Source organism: Neopelma chrysocephalum, unplaced genomic scaffold (assembly GCF_003984885.1).
Source record: "Neopelma chrysocephalum unplaced genomic scaffold, ASM398488v2 Primary Assembly neopelma1_85, whole genome shotgun sequence".
Lineage (NCBI taxonomy): Eukaryota > Metazoa > Chordata > Aves > Passeriformes > Pipridae > Neopelma > Neopelma chrysocephalum.
The window spans coordinates 3632781-3657719 of NW_020897747.1; the positions used below are offsets into that span (position 1 = coordinate 3632781).

Sequence of the window (24939 nt, forward strand, 5' to 3'; positions counted from 1 at the left end):
CAGAACAGTTTTCAAAGCCAACCACTCTAAAGAATCACTTTGTATTTCCCATCAGGACTCCTGCTCTGATTACATATCGCCCCAATAGGCAGATAAATGAGCTAAAAGCAACTCTGTTTGAAAAGGGTAGCAGGAGGGGAGAGGGGAGATGAGGAGAGCAGCTCCCTGGCTGTGCTGACTCAGGCAGTGGGTTTCAGGCTGGCTGTGATAAATAGAAGCACCCACGGCCCGTGGCTGCTACCGAGGAGGCTGCTGGGGGGGCAATTGCAAAGCATTGCAGAATAAAAGCATGTGGGCAGCTAAAGGGAACTTCAAGGTGCCGGAGTCTCTTTACACCTTGATGTGAAATAACAATTGGTAGCAACTTGGAGTGGGGAAAAGAACTGAAATGCCATTGGGGTGGTTAAAGTATTTCTCTTATTTGATGAAACCTGTCTGCTCATTTGAGCTTAGTAAAGGCTATTAAGATAAATTGCCATCTAAGCTTTTTCTTTGCTTTTTAAGATAGTGTGACTTCAGATACATCCTTCGTGCAATTAGGGATTGATTTTGACTGAGACTGTGTTTTGAATTTGAAGACTGCTTCAGGGGATTATGTGGGAGACTTGTTACCATGTCAGGGCATAGATGCAGTTATTGCCTTGATGTGTTTTCTGTGTCTGAATAATTTTTGGTGAGTTTTCTTTGGTAGGGGACAAAAAGCAGATGAATTTTGAGAAAAAGAGAATGCAGCCCAAACTTTCCCATTCTTCCTTAGCTACAGAAAACCAGATGCTGCTCATTTCAGAACCAAAACAGATAAGAGCATCACTTTTGAGGGTGGTGCTTTATATGTTTAGGCTTTATAGTCAAAGGATGCAATCTGAAATTTTATTCAATAGCCACCTTTCCAAATCAACTGTGTTTGCAAAACATTCAGTGTTAATATTTGTAAAACACATAGTATTAGTACCTAGGGGGAAATATGACAGGGATGAATGAAATTCACCGAAATCATTGAAAATTTGTCAGTGCCAACATTAGAAATTGGAGCTCCTGTACTGAAGTTTCACATCTTCCTTCAGATTATAAATGTGCATTTGGAGTGCTGAATTTAATGCTCTCCAAAGCAGTGCAGAGAAAAGCTAGAAGGACCCTACAGCCCTCTAACAGAAATGAAGGGACAAGGCACTGTTTGCAGATAAGAAAAACAACACAGGAGAGCTGACTGCTGCCTTTTTGCTGTATCTAACCAGCTCTACCTGCTGTCTGTGGGCAGGAGTTTCAGTGCAGGAGCAAAGGCAGAGTCCTGAACAGCCTGGAGGCCTCCTCTCTTTCTCCTTTCTAGTCTGGACCTTTACCCAGTGCTGTACAATGGCACCTTGTTATCAAATCTCCAGCAAATACTTTGGCACGGAAAAGGCTTTTTCCACTCTGTCACATCTGCTCTGGTATCTCAGAGCAGATAGGGACTTGTTTGTGCCAGTTTCCAATATGTTCTTACATAAAACAAACTGTTTTTAAAACCTCTAAGCTTTCCCATTTGGCATTTGAATTAAACTTCATTCACCTTTACTTCTATATATTGTTTTGGTTGTTAAGGCCAGAGGAGGAAAAAAGTTCATCATCTCACAGAAAGAGATACCAGTGGTGCACCTGAGGAAAAGGGGACATGAGGACACAAATGTGAACAAGGGTGACTTTGAAGCCGAGTTCAGCAAGACCAGAGCTGGCTGTGAGGTTCTACATGTGCTGACTCCTGCTGCTTCCCACCCTTCCTGGCTGCACATCACCTTCCTCCCTGCAGAGACAGTGATTTCAGTGAACTCTGTTGTGAGAAGCAGATTTTTTCTGACCGCTCTGGTCCTTTGTCAGCTCCTAGCAGAGAACTCCCCAAATGTGGCTGTGCCAGCAGCAGGATGTGACCCACTTTTGAGCTCCTGTTTCAGAGAAGAGATGGATCAGAGCATTTATCTCAGCAGGGCTTCCTCAATCAGAGAAAGGCAGGTTGGATTTCACTTGTTACTGAGGCTATGTTATTTGCTTGGCTCTCTGCCCTGCTCTTGGTCACATCTCTTGCCTGAACAAGGGTGTTAAAGCTGAAATTCGGTTCTTTGTGCTGCTACCCAGCGACCATCTGAGGAATTGAGCTCTGCAGCACAGCAGGAGCCTGGTTTTTCTCTAACACCTTCATGGTCACTCAGAGCCCAGCTCATTCCTCCCAGCTCTTCTGCAGGGAGAGTGTTTGTGGGGCCCACAGCCAGGTGGGGGAGAGCAACATCCCACAGGATTGCTGGGGCAGGGACTGACAGCCCTGGGTGGGCAGAAATAGGGTCCTGGGCCACAGGGAACACCTGGAGTGGGTTGAGCAGAGCTGTTATGGACTATTGGTGCCCTCAGGGCCGTAGCAAACACTTCCAGTCAGTGTGTGAAGGTTCCTGATTTTCTGCTATATAAAATCCGAAGTATTCTGTATTTGACAAAGGAGTGGCAGGGGAGGGACAAATGTGGCAGACAGCTCATTAGGAAATGACTAACTACCCAACTGCCTGAAGAGATTGGTGGGGTGGGATGCTGTCCCCTGCGTTCATTTGGCATGACTCACAACACTGGAAAAGCCAGGCTGAGGACAACAGGGTGGGAGACAAGCAAGGCAGGACTCTTTGGAGCTGCTGTCAGCAGCAGCTGGCGGTCCACATCCTCCCTGCAGCAGTGCACACACCAGCACCACCAGCAGACTCCCCCGCCCCACTTCAGCTGGAGTTACTCAGGGGCATTTTGTCATCCTAAACATTTCTAAACCTCCTTTATAAGCACTGTTTGCTGACAGTGTCTTGGCTTCATCCCCCCTGGAGGACCAGGGCAGAAACCTGACATGAACATTCCCTGCTCCATAGAGACCACAGTTCAAGATGTGACAGCAGCTCTCGTGTCCATGGGCTCTGCAAGGGCTCTGGATGGGGCAGTGCAGGAAAATCTAATGGCCCTCATTCACCTGGTTTTTACACCAAACACAACCAAAGGAACAGCTGCCATCCAGTCAGCCTGATTCCTACCACTTCAAATACATCCTCAGAGGAGTTGCCAGTCATCTGCTCCCATCTGTGAATGAAACCAAAAGGACTGGGGGACACCCTCAGGCTCATAAGTACCTCATCCACCAAGTGATTCAAATCAAGTAGTTTCCTTCTGTTGACAACCCACTTCTTTCTTCCTTTTTTCTCTTCTCACGTTAATCCCTGGAGGAGAACTAATTTCAACTGGAGATCCTCGCTTGCAAATCAGAGACTAAGCCAAAGGCAGAGAGAAAAGGTGGGAAGGACTCTGGAATGCATCTGTAATAAATATGATATCAGCAGAGTGTGCTGGAGCGAATGAAGATCTGAGAGGGTTGCAGACTGCACCAGCCATGAAATGTGATGCTTAATCAATTAGAGAATTACACAGCAACAGAAACGAATGGTCAGTGGCTTCAGTCAAACCCAGCAGGTGTTTGGGATCTCATGTCCCAGTTTGGTGTCTTCCAGCTTGCTCCTGAGATGTTCATTCAAGCAAGCAGCTTGATTCCTATGCCTGGGGCCAGCAGACATCCATCTTACCTTTGACTGCTACAGATCTGGCTGTGACCCTGGGCTGTTCATCATGAAGAACCAGGAACAAACATGACAAGGACAAGCTGAACAGGAGCCTGTCACACAGGACAGCTGCTTGCTGAGGTGAAGAACTATGGCTCAGATCACACCTCCAGGTACACCTTGAAGCTGCTACTTTTCTTCCCTTTGCCCTTCTTGGATGTTATCACGTGGTGCCGCAGCCCCTGGGGACACAGCAGATGTGGGTCTCCTGTGGGGATGACAACAATGACCACCTTCTCCTTCAGGCACAGACATCCCCCCATCTCCTGGCTGCAACACCAAAACATCCCTGCACTATTCCTCAGCACTTGTGCTGTTGGCAGAACTTAGATGAGACAAACAGATGGAAAGTCCCAGGAAGCCCAGACAACAGTGCATGTTTCATCCAGGTGCCAGAGAGACTGGACACATATTTATTTTGAGTTATTTCAACATTTTAGCTGATCTTGAAGAGTACGTGCTACTTACTGCCATTTGTCTGATGCTAGGAAATAACCTTAAGCACATATTTTTTTAATCACTAAATATAACAAAAATATATTTAGAGCAGAGAACTCCTGTTTTATCATCTTTTACTTACTTTTTCCCTACCTACATTCCCTCTTGCTGTTTATAGGTATTCCTCATGACCGAGTTTTTCTTCCTCTCTGTTCTCTTCCCCAGCAAACTTTCTAATACTGGGGATTTCTCGGAAACTTTTATTCTTAGAAATTGAAGCACAAGGACATTTGCTTGGAAGCAAAGTGACATCTGTGAAGAATGACTTTGGACATTGAATAAAATAGAAGAAGGGCAAATTGAAGGGAAAAGGCCAGAATTTCTGTCAGGCATCTAATCAGTTTTAGGACATTAAGCATTTAAATGAGGTTATTTGGGCAAAATGAGTCCTGGTGTGGAATAGGTGACTGATCAGTAGGGGCTGCTGAGGAGCAAATACTCAAAAACATTGGCTTTTCCTGAAATGTGCAACCTTCATTGCTGATGGAGGTAGTATCCTTCCAACAGCCCTTGAAGCATAAACCATGGCTCTGTGTTTTATAGACAAAGACAGAAATACATTTCTTGGGAAAGCTTATAGAGGCAGAAAAAAAATGGATGTGGCTCAGGGATGTCCATAATGATGAACATCACAAACATTCAGCATTTTAAAACAGAGGATTAGCACCACTGATAGCCATGGTCTTAGTGCTCCCACCAACTGCTTAACTTGACCCTCCGCTGCTGGGTTGTAAAAGAAACAAATTCTCAGACACAGATCGACCCAGGCACATTTCAGGATGGAAAACTGAACATGGCCAGACACTTGCTGTGGTAAGTCCAGTCCTGCTGCCACCACACTGGTTTGGTGCCCTCTGAAGAGCTGGTCCTGCTGTAAGGTGGAAGCGGGACGTTTGTGTCACCAAGCAGCGCAGCAGCAAGCAAAAAGCTCCTGGTTGCTGAGAATCCTCCGCTGTGCCGGTGCAGAGACACGACTTCTCTTAATGTGTTCCTGCTGAATGAAAGATGTGTATCAACCTTGGCTGGCCTCTCCGCTTCTTTAAAGGATGCAATAAATTAGAAAGTGATAAAAGGCCAAAGGGAACATTTGAAATTCCAGTGGCATTCCTAGGAACTGCCTGTCACACTCCAAGTTCCTTGCAGTGACTTGCTGGCCAGCCTACAGGAAGGGAAGTGCTGGCTACAGCAAGGCACATATATGGAACTACTGTTCATCCCTGGGAAATAAACCAAAAAAGCTCTTAAAGCATGTCAGATTACCTTGTCAGCTGCATAGACCCAAAGGTAGACAGTCCTGTGGTTAAGGCTTTCTGCTGAGGATTCAGTACACTCTCTAGCCCCTGCCGTGACAAAGGGAGCACGAGCAAGGAAGAACCCTTTTAACTATTAGTATGTCCCCTAACGGGCCTGAAGTACTGGATGAAATCCATTTGACTGAGATTTCCATAGACACTGCTGGGTGCAGCTCTCCATAAGCAGCACACAGATGAGGTGAGCCAGTTCCTCACAGGGAAGTGGGAGCATCACCCAGCATTGCCTCATGATGGAGCGGTCTGAAGGGCAACTCAGGGCAAGCCAGTTTCTACAGGATATTAAGGATGACTTCTCCCTCAACATGGAATGGGCACATCAGCTTCTCCTCATAGCATGGAGCATTCCTGAACCAGCCCTTATGCCTGTAATGTGCAGGTCTGATGGAGGCTTTTCCAGCAATGTTCTCAGAGCTAAAGCAATTCATAGTATTGAATGTGATGCTGGAGATCACGTTCATGGTAAGAGACAGCATGATGCAAATGTGTTTGAAATTACTTCTTGAATTTTACTGAGTGTGTGCAAGGAAATGGCTCTCCTGAGGTGACCAGAAAATCTGGGGCAAAATATAGATTAAGCACCTGGTGTCTCCAGCTCACCACTGATCCACTCTCTCCCCAGTGTGCAGGCTGACATCACTCTCCTTTATTGCAGCCACTCCTCTTTGACTCCATTTGCAAAAATTCCAGCCACACTGAGGCATTTAGATATTTAGATATCTCTGTTAAATACATAGAGATTTATTTAGACATCCCTAATAGATACTTAGATATCCCCTCAATCCCCCAGGCTGGGGGACTCCAAAGAAGCCAGGCACTGCATTACGCAGAGCTTGTCTCTGGCTCAGTGTCGCCCTTGAGAGGAAGTGTGGGGGTTGCGTGGGCTGGTTTGTTCTTGCTGTTCAATGGGCTTTTTATTTTTCTTAACTTCAGTGACTTCACACCCGTATGGAGACTTCTCTTACCATTACCCTCTCTCTGTTCCATGACTTGCTTTTCTCCTGGGTAATTGCATTCTTCCTGCTAGAGTGGTGGAAAGAGTATGACTCGTATTTGGGAATTCAGGGGGCAATATGAGCAGACAGTATACAGTGAGTGCAGCATGGGAATGTGTCACAAATTAACAAACAGGGAAAAAACCTAAAGGCACTAGCTGTATTCAGTGAGAGGAAATAAAGTAGTTAGTGAGGAGCATGTTAATTGCTAACTAATCACATAATCTCTGTTGCAGTTGGTTGGGTTTTGTCTCTCATACACCCAGTTTGCAGATGCTGCTGCTGTTTTACATAGATTTGTTAATCTGTGGACTCACTGAATTTCATCTCATGCCAATTTTAACATTACTGTTCAGAAACCCTGAATAGCCCAAAACTTACCTGGAGACCAGATAAGAAATGATTTTGACAGCACGGAACAACAAGCTTCTTGCTGCACCAAGAAGTTACGATAGCACCTATTCCTTTAGGAGTGTGTGTTTACACAACACATTTCCAATACCTATAGGTAATCTAAAAAATGACCAGTTACCCCTCAGATGACATGGGTTTAAAGACATTCCCTTCAGGTCTTTCAGGACTAAAAGTGAGCACTGGGCAGTACCATGCATGAAATCATTTCCCTTTGCTCTTGATTCTAGAAGCAGCCAAGAGATTTAGCAGAATTTGCTCATTTGAAGATACATAAAATTTTCACATTGGGGAAAAAGTGCTCCAGAATGAAGCTGATCTTTTTTTAAGGGTAGCTTTTTTAAAAAGGGCTGTTTAGTGACTCAGCTTCAGGTTATTGGGAAGTTACAGGTGGTCTTTGGAGGACAAAGAGGGGCCGTGTTAGGAGAAAGTGAGGTATTTTGCAGCCTACAATGTGTTCTAAGTGTTAACATATTTATTAATCATATGTGGGCAGACAACTTCACACACCCTAGCAGAATTTACTGTATCAGTGTCATTTCCATATTGTATCTCTGTGTTAGGAATCAGCCAATATGTGACATTAATTATCTGCATTTAGCATTGTGCAAGCTGACATAATGATCAATTATGTAGTAACACATCAGTAACTGTTTACTGAAGTACAGAAGTAATCCCCCCAGGTTTTCTGAAATATTCTGGACTTAACTACCCAAATCCTATTTTTGTCCAAAAGTAACATTTTTCCATGGTTGACAGGTGCAGCATGCAGTGCTCAACTGCTTCAACAGCAATGCCTCTTGCAGGTTACATGGAGGGGCTCTTCTCCCACCACCACATGGGAGCTTCTTCACTAGTTCACCTCTTTTTGGAAATGTTTCTCTATGAAGTTCTAGAAAATTGCTCCATGGCTTTGAATTTCTTTTTGAAGACATTCTTTGAATTTCAGTTTCTCACCTCCTTTGTTCATCTATAACTGGAAACACAAGGTATTTGTCTCGTAGTTCAGTGACATATGACCACTTGCAGGAACTGTTTGAAAAAATGATGAAAGAATGAAGGATACTTGGTCTAAGAAAAAGAGTAGGGATAACAGGCAGAAAAAAACACCTTCCACAGTGAAGATTCCTCTGGAGCAGTGGAAATCCAAATACTCCCCATGCCCACTGAAAACAAGACAAGTAAAAATCAGGTTAACCTGCTGAAAAAAAATGTCTAGGATAAACAGTAGAAAAAAACTTCCTAATTTTAGAGAGAGATGAGTCTTGGAACAACACAAGAAGGTTTGGACTTTCCTTTTCTGAAGTTCAGAAGAAGAGCTTAGGCAAATCTTGGCCAGGAAAGACTGAGGATGACATCCTGGTGGATACTCTTGAACTAGACGATCTGTGATTTTAGGGTTCAGGCCATGAGGACTGTCCTAGCAGGCTGACACAGTTACAGAGCTGGAAGAAGCCCTGTATAATGATAGCCAGCCATCCCATCCCTCAGAGATTCCTTAGGCAGAAATGGATTTGCTGTGCTCAAAGAAACAGTACAGAGCAAAGGAGCCCCATAGTAGCTTGGGAGAAGAGCTCCTTCTTCTTCCATGTCTCTTCTTCCATTTTCAGCCTCTGTAGTTCCAGAACTGGGGTTTCCCTCTGTCTTTATTCAGAATTCAGCACAAACAGGCCTTTGAACTGAAACAGAAATATCAAAACATAATCCTTTCCCACCTTGAGAAACAAGCATGTCACGAACACTCTTATCTCAAAAGAAGAAGACACAGGCTGTGAAAACATTCAGTCTGGAAATTAATCTTTTGAACAGGAGCTGAGTCTGAACAGATTGTATATATATTTGTGTTTGCTCGTTTTGAGTTACTTGACACTTTTCATCTTCAGCTAAATAAAATTTTCTAACGATTTTTTTAAAAGTCCAGACTGGATAGACAAAGCACATTTGTCAAATTTACTACTGCAGTTAAATGGCACCAATGCTGATTTTTAGTGAGTGTAGTTTCTTACTATAGTAGCTGACTTGGCCTAATTCAATTGGAAGCTGGACAAATACTGCCTTTGAGCCAAATCCACCTTAGTCAAAGCCTATATAAATCTCTTAATATCAATAATCCCATGCCTGCTAAACCCAGGAGTTATTTTGGTTGTATCTGGCAAGATAAAATTATCTGTACTCAAACCCAGTGATTCTGTTTGTTGCCACACCACTGTGTATCAACATGACCTATTTTACAGCAATATATATGTGTGTAAATACAGCCCCACACAAACATGGTTATGCCAATGTGTACATGTTCATACAGAGCACAGGTATGTGTCATACATACAGGCCATGTCACACCATGGCTCTGTAAGCAACAGAGGTCACTGTAAGACAGGACAAAACTCCCTTTTAGCATCCACTAAAGACACCCCTGCAGGCAGTTGCTTATCAGGTTTCTTTTGATGTGATATTAGCTAAAAATTGTTCTTGTTCCTGTGGTAGCAATGGAAGGAGGACATATCCACAAAAAAATATTTACATGAAATATCCTTGTTTGGGAAACAAATGAGTACTTGATCTGGAAATCTGCGGTGCCACTGACATCCCTGTGGCAGTACTAGGTAGCACCAAAACAATTTCAGTGAACTCTGTTTGCACTGGGCTGAGAGCACATGCCTTTGGATACATGACTTCTCTCTCTGGTTTTCCCATCTGTCTTTACCAGCAACACTTTCAAAGAGCAGGCCAGTCCTTCTCCCAAATCCATTAATTCATTTTTCATTTAGGGCTTATTTTGGATGCCAATTTGGAACCCAAAGGTGCTCCAGACACATTCCTTTTCTCTAACCAGCTCTTTTTCTTGTCATCCCTTGAATGTATTCGTGTGATTGTAATATAAGAGTGGCATAATACGAAAGGAGGCCCCACTGAATCACTACACAACACTCTATTTACCAGCCTTCCCTCCAACACTACAGCTCTCAGCTTCCTTGTGCCTTTCTGTGGCTAAAGGGAGTCTAGGAAAAACATGGCTTTGTCCCAGATGCCTGGTGTTTGCACACCCCTAACTGACTAGGAGTTCAATATAAGTCAATGTAACTCAGTGTAAAGAGGTGAGGCCAGGCATGAACCAGTACTTTCTGCTGAAATGCAAAGTATACACAGTGCAAAGGTCACATAAATTATTTGACCCTCTCTTTTTTTTCATGTAGCAGAAACACATGCCAACATGAAATAGAAGCCAAATACATGCCATTCATGCCAAAAAATAAGTTATTAGGACATAAAATGAAATCGACATTCTCTATTCTTTGTACTTCAGCAACAAAAGATGCCTGGAAGCTCAAGAAGGTAGATTAACTCCATACACTGTGTAACACATTCTTCTCCCTGATCTTTTCCCTTGAGCTTTGGTACTTACTTAATCACTGAGGTCTTTTTTTTCAGGAACATGAGCAGCCTTTAGCATGGAAGATATCTGAATGTGGAATCCTACATACAGTAAGTTTCACCTTAAAAAAGAGGAAAAAAAAGGGACATTTTTGTAGCTTGCTTTATCTGATCAACATTTGTGCATCTGTGTATTTGACTTGTATTTTAACTAGTTAAATAGAAATTTCCTAGTAAAGAGAGATGAGTACTTTTTTCCTTGCTGAGACTGGCTTTTTTTTCTTTAGATGGCAACAGCCTCTGATGACCTCAACCTTCTCAGCAAAAGTCAAATATGAATGTGTTCAGGTATGGGTCACGAGCCTGTATACTGAAATAGGAGTCCACCTGTCAGAAACACATGTAGTAGACCACAGTGGAGTTAAAGAACCTCTTAGAAATATCCCATTTTCTTCAAAAAACATAGTATCACACAAGGAGATGCATAGGACTTGATAAGCAATAGGAGGTAGGAGTCTAAGGCTCTGCCCTCAATACCCAAAACCACTATAAGCAACTATACATCGACTAGAGGCAAATGTTTATTTCCCAAAGTTTGCAATTCCTAGGCCTTGGCCAAAAAATATCGGGTAACTCTAATTTATGGTTGCCCAGTAGAATCTCTTTGGGTTGCTCAAGCTCTTCTAGATCAAGTCCTCCAACACCACTGTGCTGACTTGCATTCCCCATATAGCCCAGGGATAAGAGATGCCACATCAGAATGATGCCGAGGAGCTGTTTGGTACTGAAGTTATTCATGCCAAACTTAAACCAGAGTAAACTGGTTTGAACAGAGTCTCTTGAAATGCAAAAAGGAAATTGCTTTCTCATTTGGCTTGATACATTTGACTATCACCTTCAGGTTAGTCAAGCTTACCTCCTTTCTTGTGGACCTGCTGATGAAGAAATAAGCCTCTTCCACACCCTGTGGTTGCAGATCATTCACAGCCACTACATGATCTCCGTGGTTAAACAAACATCCCAGTCTGTGAGGACCAGTCCAGTGTGAAACGCTGTGGTATGTGGAGGGCAGCAAGAAAGGAAACATTCAGGATATCCAGTCACTGCTCACAGATGGCAATGGCTGAACAGGATTGCATTTATGGTACTGCCCTCTGGAAATAATATATAAGTAGAATGACTTTGCAACTTTTTGATCTGGTTCTAGCTGAAACTAAGCTGCTTCATCAATCCAAAGGGCATCCTCCTAAAAGAGCACATGACACTGACGTTGCAGCATGTTAACAAGTGAGACTGGTGCTAGCAAGCTCACCCAAGTTGGGGATTCCAGTCCAAAAGCAGTGGCCCAGATTTCCTGTAGATGTTTTAGCCTGATGTTGGACTGATATGATTTCTGAAGTCATCCCAAGAGAACAAAATTAAAACTATTATCATCTGTTTTATCCATTATATAACTGCCAGGATCAGAGACCCATTGCTGTCCAGATGGGACCGTTATGGAAATTCCAGGATCTTTTGCCTGCTGGTCTCTGATAGACTATCCTTGATGACAAGCTATTTAGGATTAGTTGACCTGACAGTCAGACATGGTGCTCTGTTCCCTTCCAGAACAAGCTCGCAGTCTTTAAACATGAATTTCCACTGAGAAGGCTGTGTAGATTTAGATGTAAGTTCAGTTATTGAGGTTATTTTCAGACCCTTTTGCAATGGTATTTTTTCTTCTTGCTGACAGTGATTGAAATGAAGTGACTTGCTATGCAGTGCATTTGATTGGTGTGAATATAAGAGCAGTAGCAAAAGAAGCATTCTCAGTCCTGTGTGTCAGTGAAAGATGAACAGGAAGGACAGGAATATGCATTGAGGATTTTTTCTGCTCCATCCTCTTTATCCTAGTCACTGATATAGAAGGTCTTGGGAGAACACTAAATTTCAATGAGACTACTAAGAGGATGCATGTGCTCTAGCCCATAACATCTCTGCCTAGCCCTCTTTCCTAGCACTGAACCACTGCTGGGGTTAATTCAGAGATAATTCTGTGCTCACATCCAACTCGAATCAGCTTGAGGCTGTCTTGACCCTACCTCAACTATATCCCCTCACTTTATCTCTGAGACACACCATCACTGTGGTTCAAAGATAAAACTAACCAGCAGTAATTAAGTGATTTCACACCAACATTAGAAGAATAGCTTTTGTGGTGGGACTTCATCACTAAGTATTACACAGTATGATAAGGGATCTTGATTCCATAGAGCCCTCTCCAACAGCAGTTGAAATAGAAACTCCAGAACATGAACAGTCAGAAAGAGCAGAAAGGAATCACTCAAGTACCATCATGCACTAACCTTGCCCTGTTCTGCAGTGCCATAACTGTACATGGATGTCAATACTTGCACACTTCTGTACCTGAGTGTCCCTTATTCACATCTGACAGGCACTGTCACAAGACATTCAGACTTACCATATTCTTCCTGCTGCTTCAGTAAGTTTTAGGTAACTGTTAATATCAGCCAGGGGTACAAAAATATCCAACTTCTGCAGCTGGGTCTCATCTGTAACTTGACTGTGAGAGAAAACATCAGAGACCATAGAATTATAGAATATCTCAAGGGGGACCCATAAGGATTATTGAGCTCAACTCTCTACTCCTTGCAGACTACATAAAATTAAATGATATGACTAAAAGCATCATCCAGATGCCTCTTGAATGCTGACAGGCTTCACACACTCTACTGGCACCTCAGCTGAAACCCATGAACATGTCTGTCTTCTCTGCAACAAAATGGAGAAGACACTCACCTGAGCAGTATAGACAACTGAACCACTGAAAGTGGTAATGAATTTTGCCTTCTCAGGAGGGTTGGCTGCGGGCTGGTGCTGCTTTCTGGGGATTTTATGTCTCTGTTTGCTTCCAAGTCTCTTGGACATGCATTGCTGTCCTGGCATTTGGGAGGAGATGGGAGCCCATCGTGTCTGCACGTGAGCTGGCGTCTCTCATCCAGCAACCTACTGAAGAGAAATGATGATAAAAAATTAAGTGGTTTGACCATTCCAGGGACTCTTGTGGTGCTTGAAGCTGGATCAAACAGTCATCAGTAAAGCAAAGAATAACAAGTTCTTGTAGAATATCCAGTGGACAGAATTAAAGCTAAGTAAAATAAACAGTCCTTCTAAAAACAGACCATAAATCTCAAAATAAACCTTGCCAGTATGTAAAAACTATTTATTAACCCTGAAAACATCCCAGCTAACAGCATGCCTTGACAAAGAAACCGAGTATAGATTGTTGGCCTTGGCTGTAGTGGGTTCTGCAGGGATGTAAAGCTGTCCCCTGGGACATACGATAACTCAGACATGCTTGAACTCATTTTAGCTTTTTTTGATGAGCCTTATAATGCCTGGACCTGACTTCACACCATGCCCCAAACAAGACTGGGGATAGTAGCAAAAGCTGTTCTTGGTATGTTTTAACTCAGATGACATAATTTTATAGTAATGCCCTCGGGGGGCTCCCAAAGACACAGACGAGCTTGAATAAATCTATTGGAATAAGCTGGTTAGTGGGTCTGCATTTCCAGTTTCCTCCCATGATATGGCATAAGATCTGACTGTCTTTAGATGGCAGGACATAGCCAACAGCTACTGACCAGTCCTCTGGCTCAGGAGGTGTGGCCTTACTGTGTAGGCACACTTCTCTTCAGTATTTAGTGCTGTATTGTGGAGATTGTAAAGTTTCCTTGTGGCACTAAAACTGTGACACAAAGTTTAGGTCTTTTTTTGTGACGTGCCAAGCACTGTAGCTTCAAAATACACAGCATCAAATCCCTTCTTTCAATGGGCAAATGTGAGGAACTGGATGACTGAACTCACATAACTTCTTAATGGAAAAGTAAGGAGCTAATGCCCCATCTCTACTTTTCTCTTTTAACCACTAGATAATGCTGCCTGCTTGGAGAGTACCTGTCCCAAAGGTTGTTGGAACTTGGCTGCAGTGTCTCAGTAAAGTGGTGGACTGTTGGGTCATGAAAATCTAGAAAAAGTATGAATCAACAAAAAGTACTGCATCGTATAGTGAGAGCCTCTCTAAATGCATGAGTTTGCAATGTGAGCTTAAATTTCACGTTGATGAGTTTGGAACTGACTCCAGTACTCCACTGAGTTCTGAATTATCTGAACCAAGACCAAACAAGGACTCATTCAAACAAGATGCAGCCTTCACACCTTCTAAATGCCACAGATGTCAGCTCTATCTGTCCTAAAATGTCACTTAATTTGCAAACCTTAATGAAGTTGTTACTTACAGTGATTTCATTGACATATAAATGTTTTCCTTTACTGGGTTGTTTTGCACTGGTTTCTCTTGCACAGGGGCATCAGTTCCAGCTGTAAGGTCAGGTTTTGATACTTCAGCAGTGCACTGTCAGAAACACATAACAACATAAGATGTTAATATTATTGCTCCGCCTACAGAAAAAAAAAATCTTAATTTCCTTAGTTTGTTTAGTGCTTGTGTTGTTTAAACACATTGGCTAATATAGATTGGCTGTCCCCAGATAAGTCAACTCCCAGAAACTGGGAGCTAGAAAAGTATTTGAAAGTTACAAGTTAATGCTGGTATTATTAACACTGTCAGACTAGGATGTAACCAGCTATATTCTAAAGTACTACCCCCCCCAAAAAAGTTACATTTTAATCCAAGCATACTGAAAAAAGAGACCTGTACTTTGTGTGTGCTTAATTTAGAGCACTTAGATTACATAACAAAATCATATTAGTAATGTTATTCAGTCAGATGTACAGTCTTGGGAGAGACTGTGATTTCTGCAGAAAACTGACCTCTTAGCGTCTACTGACCACTAAGTCCATGGGAAACCTAGAGGAACTAGCCTCCCAAATTAGCTGTCAAAATTTGTTTAAAATTACCAGAATGATTTCTCCTGCTCCCTTGTTTCACAGTGAAATGTAGATACCAAAATGTACCACAGCGTTTTAAACATACTGCTTCATTTTATGCAGCTTACTGATGCTTCAACAGAATTATATTTTAAAATACATAAAACTAATGCTCTGTTACATTCTCTAAATGAAGTTTTCACTTTCAGAAAAAACCTCCCACCCTGTTATACAATAGTCAAAAGCCATTTACAATGAAACAGTCAATTTGGGGACTTTCAACAAAATCAGCAATGTTTTTGTCAAAATGCCACTTTCTACCAGAAAGATCCTTTGAATGAGTCTAGTGTATTTTTTCTTGTATAAATGAAAGCTCTATTACCTACTGCTTTATCTATGTATTCCTTTTGCAAGGTACAAGGGCTTCCTCATACCAGTTCCTCTTTGGCTCATTAAATGTCTCCTGTGTCCTTGGAGCTGTTAACAAATGAACAGAACTCACAACTGATAAACTACCTGTGCTAAAATATTGCTGGGAGTTTGGTAATAATCTTCTTCATCCTTTTGGACGTTTTCATCTGTATCTGATGGCAGCAGATTTTCCTCACTTCTTCCCAGAATTTTATCCTGCTAAAAGAATGGTTTTGTATTTAATGGGATCAGTTATACAGATTAACATGTATTTTTCCATTTACACAGAGAAGTAATAGAATCAGCACATATTCACAGAAAACATGGGAAGACACGTTTCTCCTTGAAGTAAGATATGCTCAGAGAAAGCCTGTTTTAGAAACAAGGTTTCTATATTTGTGCTCCTTCCTGTATTTTTGAAATACAATGCACACAGACAAAACTGGTCACTGGTATTAACACTTCTCAGAGGTGGATTTGTGGTAACCTGGCAGTTGCAACTGATTGCGTGATCACAGCTTGTTATTTTGTTTAAAAATTAAGTGGGTTAAACATTTAATGTATGAATCTGGATGAATTTAGGGTCACTTGCATGGAAAAGATTTTTTATTTGCAATTCAGTCCTTACACTAGGAAAAAAATCTGTAGGAAATCTAGGAGTTGATTGGGGCATATTTGTCCTTTGTAAGCAGCTTTTAACTGCTACCAAGTAAAGAATGAATTTGGGATTTCCCTGACTAATGAGAAATCTATTATCTCATACTGTTCTATGAACAAGAAGATACCCAAAAGACTGGAGATCTGACACTGAACCCTTTGTATCCTAAGTGATATTCTGTCTTCATAAATACTGGAAACATTAAGTTTGAGGCAATTTCGTAAGTCAAGGAGAAGTTAGTCCCTCCATCAAGTTTACCTTTCTAAGTCACAAAGATAAATTATTTATTTTTATGTCTCCTTGTTGACTTCACTATAGTGAAGAGTATGGTAATTAGTATTTAGCTGCCTCCCAATGCAATTCTCTATGCCATGTTTGTGATGCAACTGTTTTTTATCTCTACACTTACATCTGTGGTTTCCATGGTGATCGTTTTAATAATTGCTAAATATGCCATGAATATATTACTGTTTTCAAGGAAAAGTAAATTAAACTAATTAGTTTCTTACATATAAAGAGAAGAAACTGGCATTGAATATAAATTAAGGATGATTAATGTATTTTTTTCCTTGTTGGTATGAATGACATTAAAAGCAACTCACGCAGCAGGAGTCAGAACAAACCTCCAAACGGTCCTTCAAGAAGCGCAGAACAAAACCACAGCAGAAACAAGACTGACTCTGTGGTCATGATCTGAAGTCATGAATGAGTCTCCTAGTGTCTTTGTAGGGGCTTTGGATCAATCAAGCAAGTAAATATTTGGAGAGAAGTAGAAGAGAAAATGATTTTATTAAGTCTTGAGATTCTCCAATTCCTAAGAAATCTCAGCACTCATCAGCTTTCCAAACTGAGCTTTCAGTCACTGACAGTGGCTATCTTTTGCCAACTGCATAGTGTTTCTCTTTGGCACCACCACAGATTATAGGGATAATGAGAAGAAGGAGGATACACTGCAGCAGTCCTGTGCTTCCCTAAAGCAGTTTGTCAACATCTCCATTCCTCCAGGTGTCTTACCAGCAGGGAAGTGCAGTCAGCCTCAGTGTACAGTTTTTCTCAACTGAATAGCTAGACAAGTCCTTCAAGTGTCTGTTGAACCATAATATGGATTTACATTAGAGAGAAAGTACACTGTGGATAAAATTGGCTGTGGCACCGGATGGAAATGATACCTGGAGAAGAACTGAGTAATTGTTATCTGTAAGCTCCTTAGGGAAAGTTATGTATTGCCCTTAGACAGAGGAACCTCTCTTTCAGAAAATCAGATGTGTGTAACAGATCCCAACAAGGGGGCCTAGGTACAGGGTGGTGTAAGTCAGGGCTCTTTATTTTGATGTATTTTTGATATTGAAAGCTGTGTATCAAAACAGCTGAAGCTGAATTGCTGAGTCAGATGTGGTTTGGTAGCTTCAAAGTGTGAGTTGAAAAGGAGCCAGGTCCCCAGAACTCTCCAGGGTCCCTGCTAGCATGACTAGGCTCCCTGACATGGAGAGGCTCATTTGCATGAATAACGACTACTGAACAAAGTGTTCTGGAGATCTGGGCCTGGATGAGGGAACCACCGATAAAAAGCAAAATGCATCAGATGTTTGGAATGGGAAGTCATACTTCTAAAAGGAAGTAAATACAAGGGATTAATCAGGAAGTCAGTTGTCTAGATGTCACTGAGCAGAGAATAGGTCTGGAGATGTTAGCAGATGCTAAACTTATGAGGCAAGTGAAATATTTTTATCGAACGAACAAATATTTTTGTTTCTTGTTCTCTGTACAACAAGGTTATTTATTTTCACACATGCCAAAACAGAAATATGAGCTTCCTGCTATTCCCTCTGCTTAGGCCAGAAAGGTAAAATCCAAATTCCTTTTTTTAACCGTCATGGTCAATCTGCCTTAGTCAGAACAGCTGCAAATAATATATGCTGTCTGAGGCATCGTAAGTATGAGAAGAATTAATATAAGAAAGAGACACAAAGAGACTCTTGGTATGCACCTGGAGCAGAACTAGTTAAAATCAGACCAAGGGTTAACTCAATGCATTTCAGAGCTAAGAATCACAACTGAATTACTGCAGCTTTATAAAGTACTGTGCATCAGCTGAGCTATGCTGACTGCCATGGCATGGCAATGTAGTTTCAGCTATTTTCACTTCTTTGCACTAAATTTAGCTGTATTATCTCATACATATTGCTGTCAGCCTATATACAAGGGTGGTGATTGCAGCATGATTTACCACCCTGATAGCTATCATAGCAGAACAGAGTCTTTGCCCTGTGTCTTAGCTACTCCAGATCATAGTCCAGTGCATAAACTGTCAATAAAAGATGGGTTTAACTGCAAACTCGTGTGATAAGTCTTGGTTGTACCTCCTGTCCTCTCAGTTCTGCTGCAAAGGCAGTAATCCACGGCAGAGGAAAATTGCTGCAGGCGCTTGTTCAGAGAACACAGGTCAGAACATTTAGCCAATAATACATGATAACATTCATATTTTATCTTTCCAAACGTTCCTGCCAAATATGGAAGTGAAATTACTTGAAGTCATATTTATGCTGACAGAAGGTCAGTTCTGAAGTGTGCCTCAACTTAGCAAGCCCTTGTTTTGTAGTTCAGTTACTCAGACTCAATTGCTACTGGCAAAGGCTGAAGAAATAAACCATTTAGGAACAACTGTGGCACAGCTGAGAAATGTGATGGGAAAGTCAAATCCTCAGTCAGTGCAACTTCTGAGTTTTCTTCATCAAGTTTGTGAGAGCTGCCATAAGTTGCAGTTGCTGCACAGAAACTCTGAGGATCTGCCTCCAAAAACAAACAGGGTATTTCAAGCAAGTTCTTAGAAGATTATTTTCAGTGCTAAACAAGAAAACAGACTAAATATCTAGGCAATTTCATAATGAAAACCAACTCAATGTGTTGGGAAAGCAGGTGGATAATCTATAGTCACAGATACCCAGGTGAGATAAAAGCCAATAGTCACTTCTGCAGACTGAACAAGACAAGAGCTGTTTGATTTTTTCTGCTCACCAGGCTGGGAAACACTCCTCTTGGTGAGTCACACTGAGCCTGATGAGGGCCAGGATCTGAATAAGGCCTGTTCTTGTCTTCTGAGCAACCATTCTCCTGAATACCAAAGAAAAAAGTTGATTCCTCATAGAGACACAGTGGAGGTGCTTCACCCGCATTCATCTTCCTCTAGCTGGCCCATTTATACACAGCTTTGTGACTACAGAAACCCAACAATTCCTTGGCTGCTACATCACCCTGTTACCAGGGGATGGGCACTGCAATTGCTTGGGGGCAGCAGCAGCACTTTCCTTCCTTTCTATTTTAATAGTGAGGGGAAAATCTGTAAGGCACAGAGGAACTGAACCTGAACTTCTTTCTAAGCCTGGAATGAGAGAGACAAAGAAAAACACAATTACAAAACAGGAGGAATGTGGCTAGAAGCTGCCAAGACAATCATCACATGCCTTTGCCATGACAAGGTATGTCAAAGCAAATCTTCAGAGGCTTACTTCACACCCAGTAATCTTTGCCAGTCAGTTTAGACAACCAATGAATATAATTTCTCATTGCCTTTACTTACAAGCAGAGATTACTCAAAAGTATTTCCTTCATGGGGACCCTCTGATGTTATCACCCAGGTCTTACTCAGGAACCCCCACCAGAGAGCAGAACAGACCACCCAGGTATGCATTGCAGAAGATCTGAAGAACTTTTGATGTAAAAAAGCAACTATACAAATGAAATTTCACAGTCATCCCTAGGCACAGACTTATTATTAAGGATGGTTAATCTGTTTACCTTCTGGCAGCTTTGCCTTTCTGTGAAACTGGTCACATCTATGGAATTTAAGAATAGCGGCAAAGAGGAGGGCCGGCTTCTGACTTCTGGATCTGGGAGATCTTGGTTCTAGAAATAAGGTAACAGCAGACTAAGAAAACAGGCATCTGATGGGTGTGGTCTACAATGTACCAACACATCCTACTAGTACACATTTTACTTCAGACAGGTTGTCTACATTGCATTTTTCAGGGAGACATAAATTTGCCCTGCTGGCACTTTGAGCTGATTGGAAGCTGCAGGGATGTAAGTAACTTTGTGCCGAGTGTGAACTGATAGGCCTGGCTGGCTGAAAAGGTGCAGAAACTCGGGCCTGAGCTTGAACTAACAAGGCTTCCAGCTGGTTCATAACATTGGCAGACTAGATGTGGTTTGGTTTGTAAAACACCATGTTAATATAACAAAAATACACAGGGTAAGGATAACACACAGGTTTTCATTCTAGTGCATTAAAGGTGCAGTTCATTGAAGCGTAATACCAATCATCTCCTAATTTCCATATGGCTTACTCTTTAAAGAGATTCCTTCAATATAAAATCAATCCCAGCGCAGACTGTGCAATACCTGCTTAACGCACAAAGCCAGGGTAGAGGATTTATATGGAAAATGAATGAATGAAAATTCTGAATAATCAAGGCCAGAGCCAAGTTGCAGGGCAAAAATCAGGAAAACTCCTTTGCAGTTTTTTAACGGAAATAGAAACATCCTTTTTTCCCCTGAAATCAAGTACAGTAAAATGTCACCTGAGGGCAGCATCCACCTTGTTTGTCCTCCCTGCAGATTGAAGATATCAGAGTCACCCAGTCCTCCGTTTCCTGCCTGTAGGTTGGAACATAAGAAATGAAAACTTATTGACAGGTAACACACAAGGAAAATCCATTTGTCTACACACTTCTTCCTAAGGGGCTAAAAATAACTGCACCTTTCTTTTAATAGACTGCTCGGGTGGTCATAGCCAGATGGCAAAGTTTGACCTGAGAGAGGTGCAGCCCAAGGCTGGGAACTAAAAGTTTTGCAGGGGGGTTGTGTGTCTGTGTGCAAGAGACATGGAGAGGTGGGGATGGTGCTTGCTCCTTTCTTTACTGTGTGTGAGGCTGCTCTGCTGAGTCCTGCCACAAAGAGAACTAACAAGGCTTGGGAATGCATTTGAGTAAGGAGGATGAGAAATATGCCATGGAAGGACCCTTGAAGCCCTGTTTCGTGCTTGCAGTGTATTTAGTTGGATTAATTCTGGAATGCTTCCCACTGAGCAAGGGGTGTGAGAGCAGAGCCTCGGGGGAAGGCGTTGGGTGGCACGCTCAAGTAACACTCAGGTATGTGTTTTTCTTCTATGCTTATCAGAATTTCACACATCAGCTGCTCTTCTGCATAAAGGCAAAAAAAACCCCTGATACACTCGTGACTGGGAAACTGAAGAGGAGAAGCTGAGAACCAGCAGCATAGGAGCAGTGTGACAAACATCCTCCCTCGCCTAACTGAGCTTTGGCTCATCACCTCGACAGAAGCAGTTTCTGCCTCTGCTGAGGGCTGAATTGCAGCCTGGGACCATGTCAGGGACCATGCCACCCTGCTGCAGCAAAGGCCTCAGTCAGTACTTCTGGGATGTGTTTTCCCTTGGGAGAACTTTTGCCTTCAATCTGCTTTCCTTGATTAATAGCCTACTTTTCAGGCAATATTATTTCCTGTGATTTATCCATAAGGAGCAGAAGCTTTTGCTGGGTGAGAAGACAAAGGTCTCTGTGCTCTTTCTTGACCTTTAACTGGTACAGTTTGAAATGGTGCTGCCACACTGATGTACCACCACTGCCATCCCCATTCCCAGCCCTGTGTTCCCACTACTTTCACATGTTGGATGTAACAGTGTGGCTGCAGGGAAGGTTTAGCTCACCCGCCTGAACCAGCAAAAAATTAGGTCAGCCACAGGGAGAGGGGGGAAATTACATAGAAAAGAGCTGTTTTCTGTCAGATCAAACAGCTGAATCATTTCATCCCAGAGCTGTGCGATCAGTAGCTGAGACACACGAAGGGAAGAGAGCGGCTGTGAAGGTGCAGGACCTTGCCTTGGGGCAGCAGCTTAGTGTTCCATTGGCTTAACTGTAATGTCATACTGCATTTGCACATCTTGCTATGCCTACCTGCTATCCCCAATGAGGTAGTAACATCTGTTTCCCGTACTGATGGACATCACCTGCTCAGGAAGGCATTTAAACATCTTCCTCACTGTTTCCATAATTTCAAAATTTCTTATGCCAACTTCAATACTTATGATTCTGTTAAGATAAGCATATGAAACATCTCATATAGCTATACATACATATGTACAAATACACACACACACATATATGAGTGTATGTGTATATTTTACTCTGAGCATAGCATAGTATGATGAGATCTGCATGGGAAAAGATAAACATTTTTCCACAGAAAAAAAGCTCAAGAAAATAAGCACAAATATTCAAAATGGATGGCCTTTCAGTGAAGAAAACTTCCAAGCAAAAAAGAATTAAATCTACTTTTGCAAAGATTTGGATTTTGGATCCTCATTTCTGGAAAAGCAGGCTGTTGGTCTAACACAGAATCTTGAAAAGAAATGATAGTAAGAAAAATTTCTTGAAGAAGTTTTTTAACCACTATAAAACAATACATTTGATTTGAAATTAATTGTATATTAATAGTGTTTTAATGGAGGGGAAAAGGAACAGAAGTACTCTTAATGGATACTTGAAGCATTACTTCCATTAACTTCCAAGAAGTTAATAAAAATAATAACAACAATAATGATGGTAATAATGTAACCACATACCACTGAGCAAGCTGCAATATTTTGTAAAGCTTCACAAAGTAAATCCATTTAATGGAAGAAGCACAACAGCAATGTTGTTCAGGGACCTCCATGCTGAACAATTCCAGGAGCCTAGAGTATTAAGCTCCAGGTCTGACGAGTAAAATCTTTGCATTTTGTTTCCCTTCCAAGTATCTCACACCATCTGTACACGGTAAAGGGTGCTGGTACAAAGCCAGTGACACCCAATCTTGCTGCAGCAGGCACTGTGCTGAGAGGAATGAAATGACCAACCCAAACGAGCCAAGCAGAGCAATTTCTTGATGGAGTAAGAGGCAGTGGGGCACCAGCATCAGCCCAAAGGGCCGCATGAAAGTCAGGAGACTTCTGCACAGCCTGCAAAGCACCTTTGTGAAGCTGTAAGTAGGGAAAGGTTGTGTGACACAGGTAAGAGGGGCATAGCCAATCCTTCTTCACATGTGAATGAATGCATAGCACTGTCCTCACAGGAGATAAAATATCTTCTGCTACAGGAATACAGCCTTTGGGGTCATGGAGCCAAGATGTCTGGTTTGGAGATACAGCATCACCATGATCACTCATATAAATGTATTAAATTTTAATAAAGCAGTTGAGGATTTTTACTTCTACCTACTGTAAGCTGAACCCAAATCCTACAAAAGCCTGCAGGACTCTTTCTTGACTTCTGTGAGATTTGAATCAAGAACCTAAGTCAGGACAAAGTGTCTGTACAACCAGTGGCCTCTGAAGAGGGTTGATACATGACTTAAAATAAAAAAGGTGATGCGTTTGAGTTACATACTGATCAACAGCTATGGAGCCTTTTACATGCTGGCCTTTTAGATACTTCAGGATGTAATTCCCCTTGCTGGATTTGGACAGGACGAAAAGACGCCTTTTCCAGGAATTCTGCCAAAGAGAAAGCAATTTGTTTGTCCTTAAAATTCAGGATAGCAGATATAACAGCTGCTTGTTGAAGGATTGCTGAAATATGACTAATCTGTGCTGGTATACCTGTGAGCTGAAAAGTTGAAGAGGTGGTGATTTGATGAGGAATCCGTGCTTGCAGACTCCACCTTCAGGGCAAAATGTATTTTGAATTCTCCCTAATCAAAAAGAAATGAACAGCATCATTACTTAATTTGTTGCCAATTAATCTCTTACAAAGACCTGCTTGAACTGGAAATTGTTGTTGAGGGCTGGGTTTCTGTGCTTAAATGGCTATAAACCATATTACAATTAGAGAAGAGAAACACAAATCAAGGCTATAAAACACAGGGCCAGGCCCTGCTTCCCTGATATTAATTTTACGGCTGACAACCGGCCCAAACTGCAAGCAAATGATAGTGAAAATGTAGAGGGCTCAGAAGATATCATGGGCCTCTGTCTTCTTTAAATGGTCTTATTTAACTTTTGGAGTCTGGTCTTATTTAACTTTAAAATTAGTGGTCTGAAAGACAGTAAAGCCATCCCCAATGCAATTCATAGATGGCATTCAATCAGCTAAGGATAGATCATCTTATACTGTGAATCATGATGGCAAAACAGGAAAAAGTCTTACAAGTAAAGTTTGAGCTAAAACCTTGTGGGGAAAATACTTAAATGTATTTGTTCATGATCCTTCATACTTTGTGACCAGCTATGGTTTAAGATTCACATTTTTTAATCACTGGTGGATTTCTGATCCAAATTCACTTTAATACAACAAAAGGAGTGGCAATCTCATTCAATTTTTAAGCATGTAAACCATGAATGGTATATTAAGATTTTTTAAGAAACCATTGACTGAAAGGAACACAGGTAACCTCGGTTTGGATCTTCTAGCAAAGAACAGCAGACAATATGCATAACTTCGGGGAAATTTAACATGAAAAACTTTGTGGTCTGAAGTGGAGGCAAGGCTTCATCACCAGTGCCTTGGAGATACTGACTGTACCTTCCAGTTCTTAGTTAATTTTTAAGGATCTTAACATTTTTAACAAATATCAGTTCAATGTCTTTGTCAGGGACAAGAAAAATCCTGCTATAAAGGGAAATACTGTATGTAAGACAGTTCCTTTAAGGAAGGAAGTAGAGGAGCAGAATGATCACAAAGTGTACGTCCAGATGAGATCTCAAAATTTCCTAGTATGCTATTTCC

General features: G+C 41.8%; 1 protein-coding gene across 1 annotated transcript; it reads right to left on the reverse strand.

Annotated features, from left to right (window-relative positions):
* Positions 1-7213: 7213 nt before the first annotated feature.
* On the reverse strand, positions 7214-23686 carry PLEKHS1 (pleckstrin homology domain containing S1). The gene is made up of 12 exons (XM_027692265.1): positions 23602-23686; positions 22132-22266; positions 20740-20815; positions 19958-20065; positions 19178-19273; positions 15610-15723; positions 14502-14617; positions 13000-13209; positions 12662-12763; positions 11117-11252; positions 10232-10322; positions 7214-8507 (listed from the first exon to the last, which is right to left on the reverse strand). Exons 2-11 carry the CDS (start codon positions 22224-22226, stop codon positions 10254-10256), a joined length of 1122 nt encoding a protein of 373 aa, XP_027548066.1. The 5' UTR covers positions 22227-22266; positions 23602-23686; the 3' UTR covers positions 7214-8507; positions 10232-10253.
* Between the last annotated feature and the right edge of the window lie 1253 nt (positions 23687-24939).

Coding starts and splice junctions, on each gene's coding strand:
- PLEKHS1 (XM_027692265.1), bottom strand. CDS start 22,226: ATGGAAACAGTGAGGAAGATGTTTAAATGCCTTCCTGAGCAGGTGATG. Junction 19,274..19,957: donor AAAGGCAAAGCTGCCAGAAG/GTAAACAGATTA, acceptor TTTGGTATTCAG/GAGAATGGTTGCTCAGAAGA. Junction 12,764..12,999: donor CAGTTGTCTATACTGCTCAG/GTGAGTGTCTTC, acceptor TTTCTCTCACAG/TCAAGTTACAGATGAGACCC.